The following is a 19,247-nucleotide window of genomic DNA, read 5'->3' as shown; positions in this document are numbered from 1 at the left end:
TCAAGGCTGTCATGGTGATTGGTACCAAACTGTGTCTCTTCTCCTCGCATAGGATCCCTGATGGCTAACAATAACAGATCCTGACAATGTAAATGTTATACATTACCCTCTCTCCCTCAGTGACATGAATAAGTACATTTCATTCTCAGAACACAATAATACAGATAATAAAACTACTGTATAGTATATGAATGTTAATGAAGCATATTTTTCAGTCAGTTCTGGACTTAGTTTAAAATAGTCAAAACACTGCTCTTGAACCATTCATAATAAGGCCTACTTAATGGTTGGTGTCATAGTACAGCAATAAAAAGTTCACTGAATGCAAATAACAGTCTGGTTGTCCATTATATAAAACAATTATGTACACTTTATTCAAACAGTCATACTAGCAACCAGCAAAGCATCTAACTCTCCAGTATCAGTCAATCCACGTCATAATGAAAACACTACAGTTGGCAACCAATTGTCCATTTTTATCCCTTTTATACATTTCAGCAAACTTTAATTCAACATGATTGTGCTATTGTCTACACTGATTCTTACGGTGCAATGTGTTTCTCTTAATTGTGATTTGGAAGGCCCTCAGGAGCTCATCCAATATTACTTGTAGCCGGACACAGCTCTAAGAACTCTTGTACATCTTATGCGCTTTTCTCCTTCATACATTCAAGAGGGATTCTATTTCACATTTTAGCACCTCATAACACTAGGAACCTCATGGCCTGAACATATTAACACATTTGGAACATTTGTACTTCGTCTATGCATACTAGCACAGAAACGAGTCCTGGGCGTGTCTTAATAGCCCCTGCACCATCAACAGGAGACTTACCCATATTTCTGCACCTTCAGTAGTGTTCAGTCAGAGAGGAAGCACAGTCAAGTCCCAACCAAGTTTAGAGATTGGTCAAGCGCTCCTCCTTTTCTGTGGCTTAGACTGCAGTCTTGTCAATCCAGCTGACTAAGTGTTATTACGGTACTGTTCCACTGGTGTTGGGTCCTGCTCAGTCCGGGTCTGGCGCTCTGCTGCTGGTTGGCTCTGTGTCACTGACCTCCTCGTCGGAGTACACCCGCTCGGTGGAGGAGAGGAAAAGGCGCATGAGATCCTGGAAACGGGCACAAACCTAGAGGGAACACATTTAGGAGAGTTACGGTAAAGGAATAAAAAAATATATACACTGCTCAAAAAAATAAAGGGAACACTTAAACAACACAATGTAACTCCAAGTCAATCACACTTCTGTGAAATCAAACTGTCCACTTAGGAAGCAACACTGATTGACAATAAATTTCACATGCTGTTGTGCAAATGGAATAGACAACAGGTGGAAATTATAGGCAATTAGCAAGACACCCCCAATAAAGGAGTGGTTCTGCAGATGGTGACCACAGACCACTTCTCAGTTCCTATGCTTCCTGGCTGATGTTTTGGTCACTTTTGAATGCTGGCGGTGCTTTCACTCGTGGTAGCATGAGACGGAGTCTACAACCCACACAAGTGGCTCAGGTAGTGCAGCTCATCCAGGATGGCACATCAATGCGAGCTGTGGCAAGAAGGTTTGCTGTGTCTGTCAGCGTAGTGTCCAGAGCATGGAGGCGCTACCAGGAGACAGGCCAGTACATCAGGAGACGTGGAGGAGGCCGTAGGAGGGCAACAACCCAGCAGCAGGACCGCTACCTCCGCCTTTGTGCAAGGAGGAGCACTGCCAGAGCCCTGCAAAATGACCTCCAGCAGGCCACAAATGTGCATGTGTCTGCTCAAACGGTCAGAAACAGACTCCATGAGGGTGGTATGAGGGCCCGACGTCCACAGGTGGGGGTTGTGCTTACAGCCCAACACCGTGCAGGACGTTTGGCATTTGCCAGAGAACACCAAGATTGGCAAATTCGCCACTGGCGCCCTGTGCTCTGGCACGTGACAGACGCTGGAGACGCCGTGGAGAATGTTCTGCTGCCTGCAACATCCTCCAGCATGACCGGTTTGGCGGTGGGTCAGTCATGGTGTGGGGTGGCATTTCTTTGGGGGGCCGCACAGCCCTCCATGGGCTCGCCAGAGGTAGCCTGACTGCCATTAGGTACCGAGATGAGATCCTCAGACCCCTTGTGAGACCATATGCTGGTGCGGTTGGCCCTGGGTTCCTCCTAATGCAAGACAATGCTAGACCTCATGTGGCTGGAGTGTGTCAGCAGTTCCTGCAAGAGGAAGGCATTGATGCTATGGACTGGCCCGCCCGTTCCCCAGACCTGAATCTAATTGAGCACATCTGGGACATCATGTCTCGCTCCATCCACCAACGCCACGTTGCACCACAGACTGTCCAGGAGTTGGCGGATGCTTTAGTCCAGGTCTGGGAGGAGATCCCTCAGGAGACCATCCGCCACCTCATCAGGAGCATGCCCAGGCGTTGTAGGGAGGTCATACAGGCACGTGGAGGCCACACACACTACCGAGCCTCATTTTGACTTGTTTTAAGCACATTACATCAAAGTTGGATCAGCCTGTAGTGTGGTTTTCCACTTTAATTTTGAGTGTGACTCCAAATCCAGACCTCCATGGGTTGATAAATTTGATTTCCATTGATCATTTTTTGTGTGATTTTGTTGTCAGCACATTCAACTATGTAAAGAAAAAAGTATTTAATAAGAATAATTCATTCATTCATTCAGATCTAGGATGTGTTATTTTAGTGTCCGCTTTATTTTTTTGAGAAGTGTATATATTTTTTTAAAGAGTTAGATCTTCCAACATAACGAGGTAATGTTTCGTAGACGGAGGTGGTGCCATAACTAAGTGGAAAAGGACCCATGTCTGATCTATTACTCTGTTGCAGCCGCTCTATAAAAAGACGCTACGCTTCTCTCTCACCTCATTGGCTGTCTTGTTGCCAAGTTGGGCGGAGACGGCTTCAAAGGTTATTTTATTTGCCCCCTTCTGCTGACAGGCGGTCAAGATGGCACGGTCCGCCTCCCTGTTACAAACAACGAAAACAAAGCAATCATGGGCCTGGAGAAATGTAACCACTCAAATTCATTGACAAAGGTATGGATGCAAGAACTGACAATCCATGAGAACATAGTAGTTGTAATGATGTTTTGAGGCTATTCCGTGTTTGTTTACATTTACTTTGTTCACAAACATTGGCGTAAACAAGCTTCTATTTTGGGTTCTGAGGATGGATGACAGTTGAACTAAGCTCATGTGCCATTTCTCTTGTTATAGTCTTCAAGAATCAAATGGGTACATATGAATTTATAAGTCAAAAAATGGATGTAGCAACTGCCCCTTTAAATGAGCATACAACAGAAGGACAGTGGCTCTAACCTGGTCCAGAGGATGACTTTCTCTCCACTGGGTGTAAGTGAGATGTTTTTGGCACAGACTGAAGGCTCAGGGTGGGTGTAGCGATCCCCTTCTTTCTCCTTTACTTGTGTGGCTTTAGTGCCTTGGCATCTCTTAGGTTTATTTGCTGCTGATGACTTCTGGGAAGTGGAGTTTGTGTTGGTCACATCACCACGGCCTCTGTTCTCAGTCTGACACTGCAACGGGGGCCGTAAGTGGAGCTCGTTGAAAAACACCCAGAATTCCCCCTGCAGGTGGGTGTGACCTCGGAGAAGGTTGGCTATCTGGGCCTTCACCTGAAAGATAAAGAGAGACATTTAATGTTCTAATCTACCATCTCTCGAATCTGAAAAATAAATGGACCCTCCTCCACAACGATATTTCACTCCCTTCTGCTTTGCTAGATTTGATAATTATGTTATACTGCTGTTTTCCACGACAGTTAGAACAGTCTGCTCATATGAGTGTGAAATCAATGTAGCACTCCCTAGCACACCTCCTTGATGCCAGCAGGACTGAGAGTAGGGCCTCCTTGAAGGACGCTCACTATCTTGCGGTAGTGGGAGGAGTTTTCCCCAAAGCTCAGCTCCAGTTGTCGCAGGAAGTGCCGGCTACGCTCAAACGCCTGCTGCTCTGACAGCTACGGCAGGGGGAGGAGGAAAAGGAAAATTAACACTGACCACTGTTACACACAAAAAACAGCTAGTTTTGATGTAATCACAGCCAAACACAGGTAATGGAGGAGTTTCAAAGTGTATATTTTCAAAGTGTATAGGAGGCCAAGCCAGCACATACCAGTCCACACTCCTGGGCTTGTTCGGGATGGAGGAAGGCAGCAAAGTCTCGGAGCAGCTCCGGCCACTTGTTCAGAACAGGTTTTAGCCTCATGAAGAGTTCCACAGAGGTATGCTCATCTCCGTCCTGCTCAAACTCATAGAGTACCTCCAGAAACTCCTCCACGCGCCCCGGCACCTCCTGCAGGGCATGACACACCTGGTCAGAGAGCAGGAGAGAGTTATATAGTAGGATATGCAGAGAGTTATATTTGCAGTAGGATTAAGGATTTCTTACATCCTCTTAGGTGGTTAAATTCCGTATATAGGGGATTTGGGGCGGTTCTGGACCGGTTCCAACTGACATTTTGGTATACAAAGCGCTCTGTGAATGTCGTAGGTTCCCGTTCCTTATAGTGACAGAAACCCCCATCTGCCTGCTCTGTGCTGCCACTCTCTCAGCGGAGCGGACTTGAAGTGTCAGGTTTCAGACCCCACATTTGCATAGAGAGTGACACGTCACATCTTCGGGCCTATCCAGACAAAGAATTGATTTGCTCTTCCTCTGAGTGACTGATATTCTCAGCTGGATGTAGAACTTGCATACATGTACTAACTAATTTCATAGAATTGAAACAAGACCGCGTTCTCTTGGTCACAGGAGGACAAAATGACTGTTTAAAGCCGAAGTTGTAAAGAATCTGCACACATTCGAACGGCGTCTCTGCGCCACTCAGTGGACGTTTGGGAGAAATGTATCTGTCGTCAGTTATATGAAATTGTGACAATATTGTCCTGTCACTAAGTATGGTCATATTTATTTGACTGTTATAAAAAAAGGCTAAATCTTATAGCACGTTGTTTCTAATTTGCTATTAAATTTAGAAAGCATGTTAGTCATTTCAACAACAGTTATTGTTTATGACCAACTCGTGAAAATAATCAAGTTTGGGTATGTCTATTTAGGCAGAAATCTAAATGATGTTGATGAGAGGTTGGCTATAACTGTGAAAAGCGCCACAACGTATTGCATGGTGATGCACTGCATCCAATCGCAAGCTGCCTTATGCCGATGTGGTTTCGGAATGAATGCCACCCAGTACAATTCAACTAATTTTTTGGGCATTAGAGGGCTGTTCATCAGACAGAAAATGTAGCCCAAAGCCTTTGCAGCCTTTTAAGCACCTTGGGTGCGAGAAATGTGCTTTATAAATAAAATGAATCATCATCATTATTTACCCTGTTGAGATAATTCTGAGCGAAGGCTATTTCCTTCTTCTCCCTCAGGGGGTCGCTGTTGAGTAGGTCGTCATGGTCGTAGACGATCGGTGGGCTTTTGGATATCCCCTTGCTGCCGACTACTCCAGTGTGATGCTGCTCGTGCCTTGAGCTAGGAGGGTTGAGGCTACTACTATGACATTCTGGGAAGGACAAATCAAATCCAGCAGGTGTGGTTAGATGGGAGAGGAGGAGGACTCCCTAATTCCAAATAGACCCCTAGGACTTTGTAGAAATCTGAAAGGATTTAATAGCATTGACATATTTCATGAACCTATGTGCAGTGTTTCCCCTTTATGCATTTAGCAGCGGAGCACCGCCGCTGCCAAATCGTGGCCGCCACTGCAAGAAATGTAATAAAGTTTTATTTATAATGTAGATATATAGATGTATGCCACTGGAAGACACAAATCAGCCACCCCGCATAGGAAGACCCCACCCATGCTAAATCTGCCACTGCTACTGAAAAAAATAAAACAAGAGGGGAAAAAAAGAACTGTGTCCATCCATGTTGTGGCGTTTAAAGATAGGTGGGAAGCTAACCTGAAGGTGTGCCTGATCGTTCACCCTCTTCCAAGTCCTCTGACCTCCCCCCTGACGCCAGCCATGACAGTTTCTCCATCGTCTCCTACAAGGAAAGATAACACACAAACCCAAACTATGAGACGTGTGACATGTAAATAACTTGGTAAATAAAATGTATTCATATGTTCATGTAATATCAACGTGTCACATGACTTCACTCACCTGCAGCTCTGGCACGGACAATGTGGACTCCTCGGAAGCTGGTGACATCACTTCCTCTACCTCCTGATCTCTGTCTCCCCTTCCCTCTTCACCCTCCCACCCTCCATCCCCCATATCTGACGGCCCGGGCGATAGGGTCAGCGTTATCTCCTGCCCCGCCTCTGACTCTGACTCCTCAGCGGGGTCATCGGAGTCAACGCTCCCCGGGGGGCTGGCAGAGGACTCCGACAGGGCCAGGAGGGGCATATCAAAATCACCTCCATCCTCATCCACCCCATCTTCCTCCATTACAACTGTGAGATAGTCGTATGGGGTCAGAGCCTGGTCCAGGGCAGGTGGTTCCGTAGATGCTAAAGGCTGGGGCTTCCCCTCACTCTTCAGGCTGCTTTTAGGTTTCTTTGTCACCCGCCGCCGGCTCGTCCTGGAGGAGTTTTTCTTGAATTGTTCGATAGGAGTCATAGTAGAGACCGAGGTTTGGGTTTCGGTAACAGTGGAGGCTGTTCCACTACTCATGTGGGGCAACAAAAGGAGGTTTGCTCCACTGTTGGGGGCCACAGTATTCAGGTTTGTTTGGGGAGGGTTCTTGTTGTTGGGTGGAGGAGCTGGCAGCAGTCTGGGCAGCCTGCGGAGGTTGGCGAACGTGCTGAACTTCCGAGCAACCAGGTCTTTGGCCAATGGAGCGAAATGTGACAACCGGGAGGCCAACACCCTGGCGGAAGGGGCAGGACAAAGGACAGCTGCGGGCACTGGGGCAGGCAAATTGAGGATGACGTGCAGGGGCTTCTGGGAAGGTTTGGGTTGAGGCTTGAGGGGACGTTTCAGATGAGGCTTGGTGGGATGCTGAAGAGAAGGAGGTTTGAATGTTGCAGGCTGGATGGGCCGCAGTTTGTGGTGGGCCATGCACTGCTGAATCACAGCACCTGTCTGGGAATTATTTTCAGAGCATGTAGTTCCACTTCTCAGACTCTGGGTGTCGTTGTGCGATACAGCCAGGGACAGCGAGAGGTCACAGGGTGGTGGACGGTGCCAGCGCCTGAAGCCACAGCGCTGGAATGAAAGGCTGTCGGGGAGTTGGGTCGGGTAGCGAGTCCCGGGAGGGAAGCTGTAGTCCAAAGTTCTGGAGGAACTGAAGAGAAGAGTGACGAGTGGGGCTTTCTTTGATTGACATGCCGACATGGCTTCTGTATCCGGCGAGCTGTTGAGTTCTCTGATTGCCTCGTAGATATAAGGCAAACTTCTCTGTAGGAACAGAACAGTTACTTAAATCAATATGAACTATTTAGCTGGTTCCTGAAACGTCATCCTTTTTTTTTTTCATCTTCACTGAAATAAAGAAACTTCCAGTCCAAAACGACCTTTATTGTTAGAATATCTGACAATAACAAGCATAGGCAATATGGTGGACTCTCTCCAAAGACAAATGGAAGACTAGGTGGCCAACAATATACAGTGGAATTACCTGGATTTCTGCATAAATTGGTCATAACATTTGATCTGATCTTCATCTAAGTCACAACAATAGACAAACACAGTCTGCTTAAGAGGTTAAACTAATAACACTCAAATTATTGTATTTTTCTTGCTTATATTGAATACATAATTTAAACATTCACAGTGTAGGTCGGAAAAAGTATGTGAAGCCCTAGGTGAACCCCAAAGAGACGAGATTGGAGATGTTGATTAGAACTGCCCTGCCCTATTAAAATAAATAAATAATAATAATTTAAAAAACTCAAATTTGAGTTTGCTATTCACAAAAAGCATTGCCTGATGTGAACCATGCCTCAAAAAAAAGAGATCTCAGAAGACCTAAGATTAAGAATTGTTGACTTGCATAAAGCTGGAAAGGGTTACAAAAGTATCTCTAAAAGCCTTGATGTTCATGAGTCCATCAGCACTGTTACTACTCTCCCTAGGAGTGGCCGTCCTGCAAAGATGACTGCAAGAGCACAGCTCAGAATGCTCAATGAGGCTAAGAAGAATCCTAGAGTGTCAGCTAAAGACTTACAGAAATCTCTGGAACATGCTAACATCTCTTTTGACAAGTCTACGATACGTAAAACACTAAACAAGAATCATGTTCATGGGAGGACACCACGGAAGAAGCCACTGCTGTCCAAAAAAAACATTGCTGCACATCTGAAGTTTGCAAAAGTGCACCTGGATGTTCCACAGCGCTACTGGCAAAATATTCTGTGGACAGATTAAACTACAGTTGAGTTGTTTAGAAGGAACACACAACACTATGTGTGGAGAAAAAAAGGCACAGCACACCAACATCAAAACCTCATCCCAACTGTAAAGTATGGTGGAGGGAGCGTCATGGTTTGGGACTGCTTTGCTGCCTCATTGCCTGGACAGCTTGCTATCATTGACTGAAAAATGAATTCCCAAGTTTATCAAGACATTTTGCATGACAATGTAAGGCGATCTGTCTGCCAATTGAAGCTCAACAGAAGTTGGGTGATGCAACAGGACAACGACCCAAAACACAGAAGTAAATCAACAACAGAATGTCTTCAAAAGAAGAAAATACGCCTTCTGGAGTGGCCCAGTCAGAGTCCTGACCTCAACCCGATTGAGATGCTGTGGCATGACCTCAAGAGAGCAGTTCACACCAGACATCCCAAGAATATTGCTGAACTGAAACAGTTTTGTAAAGAGGAATGGTCCAAAATTCCTCCTGACCGTTGTGCAGGTCTGATCCGCAACTAAAGAAAACATTTGGTTGAGGTTATTGCTGCCAAAGGATGTTCAAGCAGTTATTAAATCCAAGGGTTCACCTACTTTTACCACCCTGCACTGTGAATGTTTACACGGTGTGTTCAATAAAGACATGAAAACGTATAATTGTGTGTTATTAGTTTAAGCAGACAGTGTTTGTCTATTGTTGTGACTTAGATGATGAGATCACATTTTATGACCAATTTATGCAGAAATCCAGGTAATTCCAAAGGGTTCACATACTTTTTCTTGCCACTGTAGTTACTAACTATCCTAGGTGTTGATTTGTGATTGGGAAATGTAGTTGGTACCCTCAGCCATCCGGGCATGGCTCTCTCCTCTCTCTCCACTGAAGGGCGCAGGTCACCCGGCTTCACTCGCTCACAGGCCACCGGCATGGGAAGGATCACTTTCTGGAGCTGGTAGGCCTTTTATTTAAAAAAATAAATAATAATTGTTAAAAAAACGACGTGGGTAGAGGCGCTTTTTGAGGTCCATTCGTTCATATTGTTTATGGTCAATGCTAATGTTAGTTGAGTATTAGTTCATGTTAGTGGATATGTGGACAAATCTAAAGTGTGGATCACTCCCTCTCCTGGACTAAAGAACAGGTCCAGGTTAAGGAAACAACTAGAAACTGGAAATTTAGAACATTTGTGTGAACTATCCCAAACTATAAACAGTCGCCCGAACACATTTACTTTAGTAATAGTGCATATAATTTGTATATCCGGGTCCTACCTTGATGACGTTGTTGGGATGGGTGTGTTTACACTTCTCCATAATGTGGTCACGGAGCTGAGAGACCCTCTTGGCGCGGAGCAGGTAGTGACACAGCAGCTCCTTGGGCTGGAGGGTCTCCCCCAGGTTTCTCAGGCCCAGGACGATCAGGCTGGGGAAACAAGATGGCAGAGCGTAAATGACTCAGCCTACGGACTTAGTTCATTTGTCAGCGAGATATTAACATATAAAAAAAGCATGCAGAAATCTTCATTTTAGATTCCAAGTTTACGTACTACGGAAACAAAATGTGTTTAGGACAAGGTGTGCATTTAAAAGAGCATACACAGTACACTGAATAAAAATATAACCGCAACATTTAAAAGTGTTGCATGAGCTGAAATAAAATATTCCAGAAAAAGCTAATTTCTCAAAAATGTTGTGCGCAAATTTGTTTACATCCCTGTTATTGAACATTTCTCCTTTGCCAAGATAATCTATCCAGTGGACAGGTGTGGCATATTAAGAAGCTGATTAAACAGCATGATCATTACACAGGTGCACCTTGTGCTGGGGGCAATAAAAAGGCCACTAAAATGTGCATTGTCGTCACACAAGACAATGCCACAGATGTCTGAAGTTGAGGGAGGGTGCAATTGGCTTGCTGACTGCAGAAATGTCTACCAGGGCTGTTGCCAGAAAATGTCATGTTCATTTCTCTACCATACGCCGCCTCCCAACGTCATTTTAGAGAATTTGGCAGCATGTTCAAACGGCCTCACAACCGCAGACCACGTGTATGGAGTCGGGTGGACGAGCAGTTTGCTGATGTCAACCTTATGAACAGAGTACCCCATGGTGGCGGTGGGGTTATGGTATGGGCAGGCATACGTTACTAACAACTGCATTTTCTTAATGGAAATTTGAATGCCCATTGGCGTGCCATTTATCCGCTGCCATGATCTCATGTTTCAGCATGATAATGCACAGCCCCATGTCGCAAGGGTCTGTAAACAATTCCTGGAAGCTGAAAATGTCCCAGTTCTTCCATAGCCTGCATACTGACCAGACATGTCACCCATTGAGCATGTTTGTGATGCTCTGGATCGACGTGTACGACAACATGTTCCAGTTCCCGACCAATATCCAGCAACTTCACACAGCCATTGAAGAGGAGTGGGACAACATTCCACAGGCCACAATCAACAGCCTGATTAACTCTATGTGAAGGAGATGTGTAACGCTGCATGAGGCAAATGGTGGTCACACCAGATACTGACTGGTTTTCTGAACCACGCCCCTACCTTTTTTTGAAGGTATCTGTGACCAACAGATGCATATCAGTATTCCCAGTCATGTGAAATCCATAGATTATAGCCTAATGCATTTATTTACATTGACTGATTTACTTATATTAAGAGTAACTCAGTCAAATCTTTGAAATTGTTGCATGTTGCGTTCATATTTTCGTTCAGTATAATATGGGTATTCTATGAGGAATCAAATACAATATGGGCATTAAAAGGAGGTTATAACGTTTGGGCATTATATTGGAATTCTAAGAGGTCCTTCTTACCAGTCCTCTCCTGCAGTGAACATGCTGACTGAGCGGGCGGAGTGCAGGGCTGGGTCCAGGCTGACATGGGGCAGTAGCTCAGGGTACAGGAACACCGGCCGTGTGGCAAACAGCCATGCCAGCTGGGGTGGCATCGACGGGTGCTTCCGGACTGGCAAAGTGGTAACACACAACAAACCAGTTAGAGTGAGAGAGATTAATTAAACATGAATTAGGCCTACATCCTGAATGAGTTCAAACATTTTCAACTGAGGCGGGTACGTTGTAATTCAATTTAGTAAATTAGAAGTCGTCTTTACCTCATCGATTTGACTATCATCATGGCTCTCATGCATGCACACGCTTACCTCTCCTGCATGTTCGTGGCTCGTTAGGGGCTTCCTGGTAAGGGATTGGGGACAGTCTGAGCTCCTCCAGTAGTGACAGTGCCCCCTGTAGGTTACAGGCTCTGAACACACTGGTGAAGCCTGTCTCCACTGGGCCCTGGGTCAACTCCCCACGCTGGGTCAACTCCCCACGCTGGGTCAACTCCCCACGCTGGGTCAACTCCCCACGCTGGGTCAACTCCCCACGCTGGGTCAACTCCCCACGCTGGGTCAACTCCCCACGCTGGGTCAACTCCCCACGCTGGGCAAACATCTGTAACTCCATCTGTGAGTGATGGAGAGCGTGATGGAGAGTTGGAGTGAGAGACAGAGATATGGTGGGAGTACCAGAGAGAGAACGAGAGTATGTTTAGAAGTCGGTACAGCTAAAGGCACTAGTGAAAGTGGGTTTGTCAGTATGATTCTCTCTCTCACCAGGAACTGCTTGGTGGTGGCAGCTTCGCTCTGCAGTGCAGCCACCGGGCTGGTTAACATATGGACCTGGGTCAGGAGCTGGACGTGCTGCAGACGGAGAAAAATACAGTAATTACCGACCGAAAGACAAACACAGGTTATCTTCATTGTGGATCCTTGACCAGGATCTCACTACCTAGGTTTTGATTTAGATGTTTGTTTTGACCAGGTTTGGCTCATCAAGATCAAAGCTCAATTACAAAATAGAGCACAAAGAAGGGTTTGGGTCAATTCCAATTTCATTTGAAATTCCTATTCAATTCTTGAATTCACTCATGGAGAATTTGCATTGAATTCAATTTTGGGTTAGAATTGAATATGTAAAATAATTTCATCTTTGGAATTGAACAATTGTACATTTCCCAGATAACGGAATTAATGCACGTAGTATAAGAAATGTAGTGCAGTATTTGTTTTTAATTAGTTAAACATGCATTCCTATATTTCCAGCTAGGCTGTCTGAACAGTGACATGATCAGCCTGAAAGCCTGAGGGAATTTTATTTGAATTTGTGGAATTGTTGGGGATATATTGAATTGGAAATAGAATTCTTAGAATTTACCCAGCATTGGAATTGAATTCTGTGAATTCAAAGACTGACCTGGAATTTGAATTGAATGAATTTACAGGGAGAGGGAATTGAATTAGAATTTGTGGAATTAACCCCAACCCTGACACAAAGCCAAGGACCCCAGACCTGCTGGACTTGCTGCTGCAGCTGGAGTCTCTGGTGGTGGGAGAGGGTGGGGGTGAATGGAGGCGGGGGCTCCCGGGGCTTGGTGATGAGGGCCCTGGGGACCAACAGACCCTGGCTCTCCAGCAGGGCCCGGCGACGCCGGATGGCGTCCAGCTGCTCCTTCACCGTACGGTAGCGCCCTGCCGTCACCTCCGCCATGGGGTCCTCCAACCTAGGGATCAAAGGTCAAACTGGGTCAGCTATACATAGGTCAAATCAGAGGAGGTTGAAAGTTGTCACAGTGTGGGTGAGTAGACGGTATAAAGGTTGTGATTAGAGGTTGAAATCAATATACAGAATTCAGTTTTGCAACTGAACTGACAGAATGTTATTCACTATTTATTCCTCGTGTCACCATTTCTATTTTTGTACCTTTATCTCTGCATTGTTGAAAAAGGACCCGTAAGTAAGCATTTCACTGTTCGTCTACATACCTGTTGTTTACAAAGCATGTGACAATTAAAACTGTATTTGATAAATGGAATTATTTACTTGGGAAGATGACAGTGTAACAAACAACATCAGAACAGTGTGTATAGGAAGTGGATACACCTACGGGATATCTGGCGGGGTGTTGAATGTGGGTGTCCCCAGGGCAGGTGCCTCTTCCTCCCTCTCCTCCTCTTCCTCGTGTCCCTCCCCATCTTGCTCCTGAGTAGTCAGCTCATCCTGGAACTGGAGCACACACACACAGAGACAGAGAAATAAACAATACATAGACAACCACACAGCATACCAAACACAGAGGGGTGAAGAAAGGACACAGAGTTTGGAGGGAAAGAGAGAGGGGAGACAAACACAACACAGATCCTCTCTTACTGTCTCAAACAACTCCTCCATCAACTGGTTCACTTCCTTTTCTGTGGGAGGGGGAAAAAATGAAAAATGGGAGATGAGGGTCAATGCCTGACATCGTCACAGCCTAGATAACGTGACTCCATCTCATCACCATGGTAACTCACTGGTGATGCGGACGGCTCGGTCATTACGGTAATCCTCCACGTCGGGTTCGTCGCTCTCCGCCAGGAAGTTATACTCCGGGTCGTCGTCATCATCATCACCTTCCTCTAAAAAAAAAAGAAAAAGTCAAAAAGAAGAAGAGAGAACATCGAGAAAGAGGATCAGAGTGAGAGTAAGTGAGAAGAAGCAACTCAATATTAGGAAGGTGTCCTTAATGTTTTGTACACTCAGTCTAGATCAGGGATGGACAACTCCAGTCCCCAGGGGTCTGGTTGGCGTCACTTTTCCCTCAGCCCTATATCTAACAAAACTAATTGCATTGTAAACTAAAGACCAGGGATAGTTGATTATTGGAGTCAGGTGTGATAGCTGGGGCAAAACTATGTCACCAATCAGGCCCAGGAGGACTGTTGCCCATCCCTGATATAGGTAGAATAGAATTGTCCTACTGCTTACACCTATCCAGTCCTTTCACATCTACACTAGCGGCCGAGGGTAGTTGCTAGGCGTGGATTTGGAATTGAGCAGCACACACACACGCACCACCCCCTCACCATCGTTGTACATGTCAGAGGTCATGATGCCCTGCAGCCAGTGGGTCCACTCTGGGTCCTCGGGGGCGGAGTCACACCCGTACATGTCGGGCGTGATGTCAGGGGCACAGAGCTCTGCCTCCAGCTGTCCCATGGGGACGTCCCGGAGGGGCCTCTTGGAGCGGGTACGACACGCCATCAGACCGTCCGCCAGGGGTGGCTGTGAGAATGGTAGGGAGACAGCGGGGATGAAGGAAGAGGAATAGGGGGAATGTGGAAAGAGGGAGGAGGAAAGGTAGACCTGGAGGTTAGCAATGCAAAGGCATGTAAATCAATAAGTATGTCTTTGGACAGGTAGTTCAGGTAGCACCTCCGGTTTCACGTTTCAAAATGTTTTCCCTGTTTCAAGCCTACTGAACAGGACAAGGAAAGCAGAAATCTCTATCGCATTCCATTCTAAATCTATGAGCACTGCATTGATGGGTTGCGTCTAGCAGGAGCCATTATCTGGTGTGGGTGGTGGACGATTCCACACCAGGATAGGTCAAAAATATTTCAGATTGTTTTGGCAATTCTCACATAGAAACTTCACTGGGAGGAAAGATGTTTGACATTATTTTTACCTTGGAATCAATTTATTTTTGAAAATCATGAGAAAGTGGCAATTTTAAGCACTTTTTAGACCTATGCTTGGACCCTATGATGCGTGAACCATACATGATACAGACATCTTGGTGTCATCATACTCCTTATAGTGTGCTCTAAAATATGGAGTGTGTGTATATTCTGAAAAACTATTTGGAACATAAATATTTTTGTTGAATAAATGTTCAAAAGTACCTTTTTGATTTTGCTTATTTTTAGACATACTGTTTGTAACAATATACTCCTCTAACATGTAATATTTCCAGAGTGTGCTCTCTGGTACTTTCGAAGGGCTGAACTATTTTATACATAGAATTGACATAGGTCACCAACTACAGCCCACTGCACATTCAGCAAATCACCAGTAGAGGGAGTTCTCTTTGAATCCATTTTCCCAATCACTGTGTTGGTGGTGCTCATAAAATTAAATCAGAACTTCAAAATTATGCTAGCACAAGCCCACTGGAAATTTGATGTACTTGTAGAGTATATTGTTCCAAAGAATATGTTTTAAAATGAACAGAATCAAAATGGGTACTTTTGAGATATTAATATTCAAATGTTTAATGTATGTGAAAAATTGTGTTTCAGAATCTAGACATAGTCCATATTGTAGAGCACACAACAAGGAGTATAATGACACCGATGTCGTCTGTATCATGTACGGTTCACAGATTATAGGGCCTTACAGAAAGTATGTCCAGTATAGGCCTAAAAACAGCCACTTTAATCATGATTTTATTTGAAATGGTTTGTGATACAAAAGTTTTTTTTTTTTTTTTAACATGTCAAACATTCTTCCTCCCAATTAAGTTTCTTTGTGAGAATTGCCAGAACAATCTGAGATACGGCCCTGGTACCTGGTAGGGCTCCAGGCAGACTGGGCCGATGGCCAGCTCCTCCTCCACGGCATGGAGCTTCTCCAGGAAGCTGAATTCTGGAGGGGCCCTGGTGGTATAGAATCCCTGTGGGCCAGAAGAGGAGGAGGGCTGGGGGGGAGGGGGAGGGCCCATGGGGACAACCTCCACCTTCAGGTGTCTGGACCTGCTGTGATTGACCTGGGAGGAAATTAGTTTCATGAGATATCAACATTGAAATGTATCTCACAAGAATATAACAATAAAAATATAATATTTTGCTATTTACAAAAGGCAATATTGTGTATATTATTAATTTTTACATAAAAAATTAAATTATGTTTTTACATATACGTTATTGCTTGAGGTAAAAATACAAATATTTAAAATTGTATTGAAGTCTGTCACCTGCATGGGGCTGCAGCTCCTGTCGTCATCCCACTCTGTGTGTATTTTCCTGTGGAAGCCTCCTCTGGTTCCCCTTGGAGACGAGGCCGTGCTCTCCATGTCACTTTCCTGAAATGTCTACAACACACACAAAGTCCAATATAGTCATTTCAATATATAGAGATGCAGAGAAATGTTATATTTATTTAAACCACTTACAATCATTTACGGTTGCCATTCTAAAGTTGATAAAGCTGAACTACTTTGTTTTGCTTCTTTAACCACACAACTCTGTAAGCATGATGAACGCCTGACAATGTATGCAACAACAACAAAAACATGTTCAGTGCACAAGCTAACACAAAGCCCAATCCTATCTTACATCTTCCGCTGTCTCGTCCTCCTCCTCTTCGTCGGGGCAGTACTCTTCATCAGAGGAGTCTTCCTCCGCTAATTGAATGTCCACAAACTGTTGTGCCTGAAAACAGAGAAAAAAAAGAAACAGACAAGCACTTCAGCCCTTTCTAGTTGGGAGCCATACTTTCCAGTCAGGTAATGAGTGTCTGATACTACTTCCATAGCAGTATAATGGTGGTACCTTCTCTTTATTGACCTTTTTGATGGGGGAGATGTTCCAAGTGGGAATGACCTGAAATATCACAAAGATTGAATTACAAGACTCAATATCAAAACATGACAAATCTAAAAATGTATGCTAAAAAACACACACACTAAAAGGCAGTGAACTCACCACTCCTTTTTCTACCACCTCCTTGAATTTGGAACGTGTCATCTTGGGCTCCTAAGAGGTAGATGAGAAAGATGTTGAATGAAAGTGCACACAGAGACTTGAACGTGTCAATTCTCAACTGGAAAAGTCTTCATTATGACATGGATATACAATGGTTGACACTCACAAAGACAGGCACGGCCTCCGTCTCATTGATGGCAGCTTTCATCATGGCCACCACATGCTCATTGGTGATCACTTCCTGTGGTTCAAAAGGTAAAAAAGGTTTCAAACCAGGCTTACAATCAGCCTGTCTGTATTCGTCTGTCAGTCTATGTGTACTATATGTGAGGTTGTAGGCAAATTGCTATTGTAGGAAATTGACGCGTCCACACTAGCTGTATAAGAAACATTGGCTAGGTTGCAGCTATTGGCCCCCCTTTGCACTCACGTGAATGATGTTGCGGACATTGGCGGTGGTCAGGTTATGTTGTCTGGACTTATTCTCCAGCTCACGGTCCAGCTCCCTGTCAATCTCCACCTCGGGACCGTCTCCTTCCTGCTGTCTTTCTCCCACCTCTCTGTCCGCAGCTCTCTTCTTCCTCTTTACCCCTACCTTCTTCCTGCTGCCCTTGTGTCCTCCGCCATGCCTTTCATCTGACAGAAAGAGAGAGTCAATCAGTCTTGAACTCCTACAGTATGCTTTACTCACGCCCCCTACCTGGGGCGGCAGGTAGCCTAGTGGTTAGAGCGTTGGGCCAGTAACCGAAAGGTTGGTGGATCGAATCCCCGAGCTGTCGTTCTGCCCCTGAACAAGGCAGTTAACCCACTGTTCCTAGGCCGTCATTGTAAATAAGAATTTGTTCTTAAATGACTTGCCTAGTTAAATAAAGGTAAAAAATAAAAGGAAAATAGTTAGCTGAGGGGGCATTTTGTACACTGTTCCTAACCTTGTTCATGTTGTATACAAGATGTGAGTACCGTTTCAGGATCAGTTGCTAAGGGTGGCCAGTTAATAGATATAGGTTTTCCTCACCCATAGTGATGACCAGGTCAGTGTCTGTATCCTCTTCTATCTGAGGGGGGCACTGTGCAGGGCTGCACTGGACAGCCTCCTCTTCATTCGCTACCTGACCTGGGGATCCTGCAAAGACAAGAGCCTCACTTATTTACCTATATATCAATTGCTTAGGTAGGACACACAAAACAGATAAAACGTATCATGAAACCTAAGTGTGAAGTGAGATCCCCTTTCCTTTGCCCCCTTCTCCTTTTCCTCTACTTACCCTCAGCAACAAGAAGGTCCACGCTGGGAACCTGGCCAAGCAGGCTTTGACTCTTGAACCTGGGAGACCGTCTCCATGGCGACGATGTCCCATGGACCTCCAGGCCTCTCTCCTCCTTGGAAGTGGTGACAATGCCACTGGCCTCTGTTGTGAGTGGTGATGGTACATTGTGGGATGCTGGTGGTCTTATAGGCTGTGGTTTCTCTGTCCTAATAGATTTGTCAGGGCCACCTTTGAGAGAGCTGGAGTTGCGTTTGCGGACCAGATTCATCATGTAGTACCACCTGTGAGATTAATTGAGAACAAGCATGATAAGAGTTTATGGTTGGGCATGTATTACTAGTCTAAAGTGTCTTCCTATCCTTGTGTCTTCTGGGCCCTTTGATTGGCACTGGTCTGACAATATGTGGGGGAAGCCATATGGCAGAATAGAATATCCTTGCTAGTCAGTATAAGATAATTAGATTTTACCTGTCCAGTTGTCAGCTCAGATTGGATGAGGGAGAGGAATGAGATGCACACTATGTTTTGTAAACATATGGGCACTACTCCTACTAATATTAGCTAACACTCAAAGCTAAAATGTCAATACTTATCTACTCAGCTCCTTTTGTAAAGCACTTACGTTAACTATCAGACCTCGCTATGTAACATAGCTAGCTAGAAGTAGTATGTATGAAGACGTTTGCATATCGTTAGCTTTAGTTGAAAGATGTTACTGAGTGAGTGGTGTTGGCCATGGCATCGTCAGTGGCATCAATCATCGTCACGCTTGTTGTTGTGGTGTGACGGCTAGCAAGCTAAGCTAGCTAGCTAAGTAGCTAACAAACTACCTTCGCTAATAGCCTGGCAATCATTCTCAACAGGACAACAAGTCAACAAACTAATTTTCCACATAGCGAATAATATGTTGAAATTAATTGGTGAATATGAATTTACAAAACAAAACATTATCTTACCCGCCACAACACTGCTAGCTCCATCAGCGGTAAACGATGAAACCGGTAACAAACGTTCTGTTTCCTTCCTTCCTTCCTTCCCTCCCTCCCTCCTTGTTCTTCTTCGTCGTCGTCGATAAGGTTTAACGGTGGTTGGCGTCCAATAAATGTTGCA

At 45.0% G+C, this 19,247-nt stretch overlaps 1 protein-coding gene across 3 annotated transcripts; it reads right to left on the bottom strand.

The window, feature by feature from the left end:
* Positions 1-352: 352 nt before the first annotated feature.
* On the bottom strand, positions 353-19,247 carry LOC139558634 (GON-4-like protein). Of its 3 annotated transcripts, none has more exons than XM_071373888.1 (28): positions 19,094-19,247; positions 18,135-18,418; positions 17,885-17,992; positions 17,300-17,505; positions 17,036-17,110; positions 16,870-16,920; positions 16,717-16,767; positions 16,501-16,596; positions 16,140-16,256; positions 15,735-15,932; positions 14,251-14,449; positions 13,699-13,803; positions 13,556-13,596; positions 13,293-13,411; positions 12,698-12,908; positions 11,962-12,048; positions 11,509-11,812; positions 11,162-11,312; positions 9,607-9,757; positions 9,177-9,293; positions 6,142-7,380; positions 5,938-6,022; positions 5,356-5,537; positions 4,139-4,336; positions 3,840-3,983; positions 3,326-3,639; positions 2,870-2,972; positions 353-1,127 (listed from the first exon to the last, which is right to left on the bottom strand). In XM_071373888.1, the coding sequence occupies exons 2-28, from the start codon at positions 18,406-18,408 to the stop codon at positions 1,008-1,010; spliced, it is 5,046 nt and encodes a 1,681-aa protein (XP_071229989.1). In that variant the 5' UTR covers positions 18,409-18,418; positions 19,094-19,247; the 3' UTR covers positions 353-1,007. The 3 variants fall into 3 exon arrangements, with proteins under 3 accessions (XP_071229989.1, XP_071229991.1, XP_071229990.1); XM_071373890.1 differs by having other exon boundaries at positions 4,139-4,318; XM_071373889.1 differs by having other exon boundaries at positions 16,732-16,767.

The sequence above is a fragment of the Salvelinus alpinus genome, chromosome 29, assembly GCF_045679555.1.
Source record: "Salvelinus alpinus chromosome 29, SLU_Salpinus.1, whole genome shotgun sequence".
NCBI classification, from domain to species: Eukaryota; Metazoa; Chordata; class Actinopteri; order Salmoniformes; family Salmonidae; genus Salvelinus; species Salvelinus alpinus.
Note: the sequence above shows the minus strand (reverse complement) of the source record. Positions and strands in the feature narration are given on the sequence as shown.

Bases quoted from the DNA above. Each gene is read 5' to 3' on its own strand.
- LOC139558634 (XM_071373888.1), bottom strand. From the start codon at position 18,408: ATGATGAATCTGGTCCGCAAACGCAACTCCAGCTCTCTCAAAGGTGGC. The intron at 14,450-15,734 runs GTACCAGGGCCG...CCATTCTCACAG, and splicing joins TCTGCCTGGAGCCCTACCAG to CCACCCCTGGCGGACGGTCT. The intron at 5,538-5,937 runs GTTAGCTTCCCA...TGTCCTTCCCAG, and splicing joins ACGATCAGGCACACCTTCAG to AATGTCATAGTAGTAGCCTC.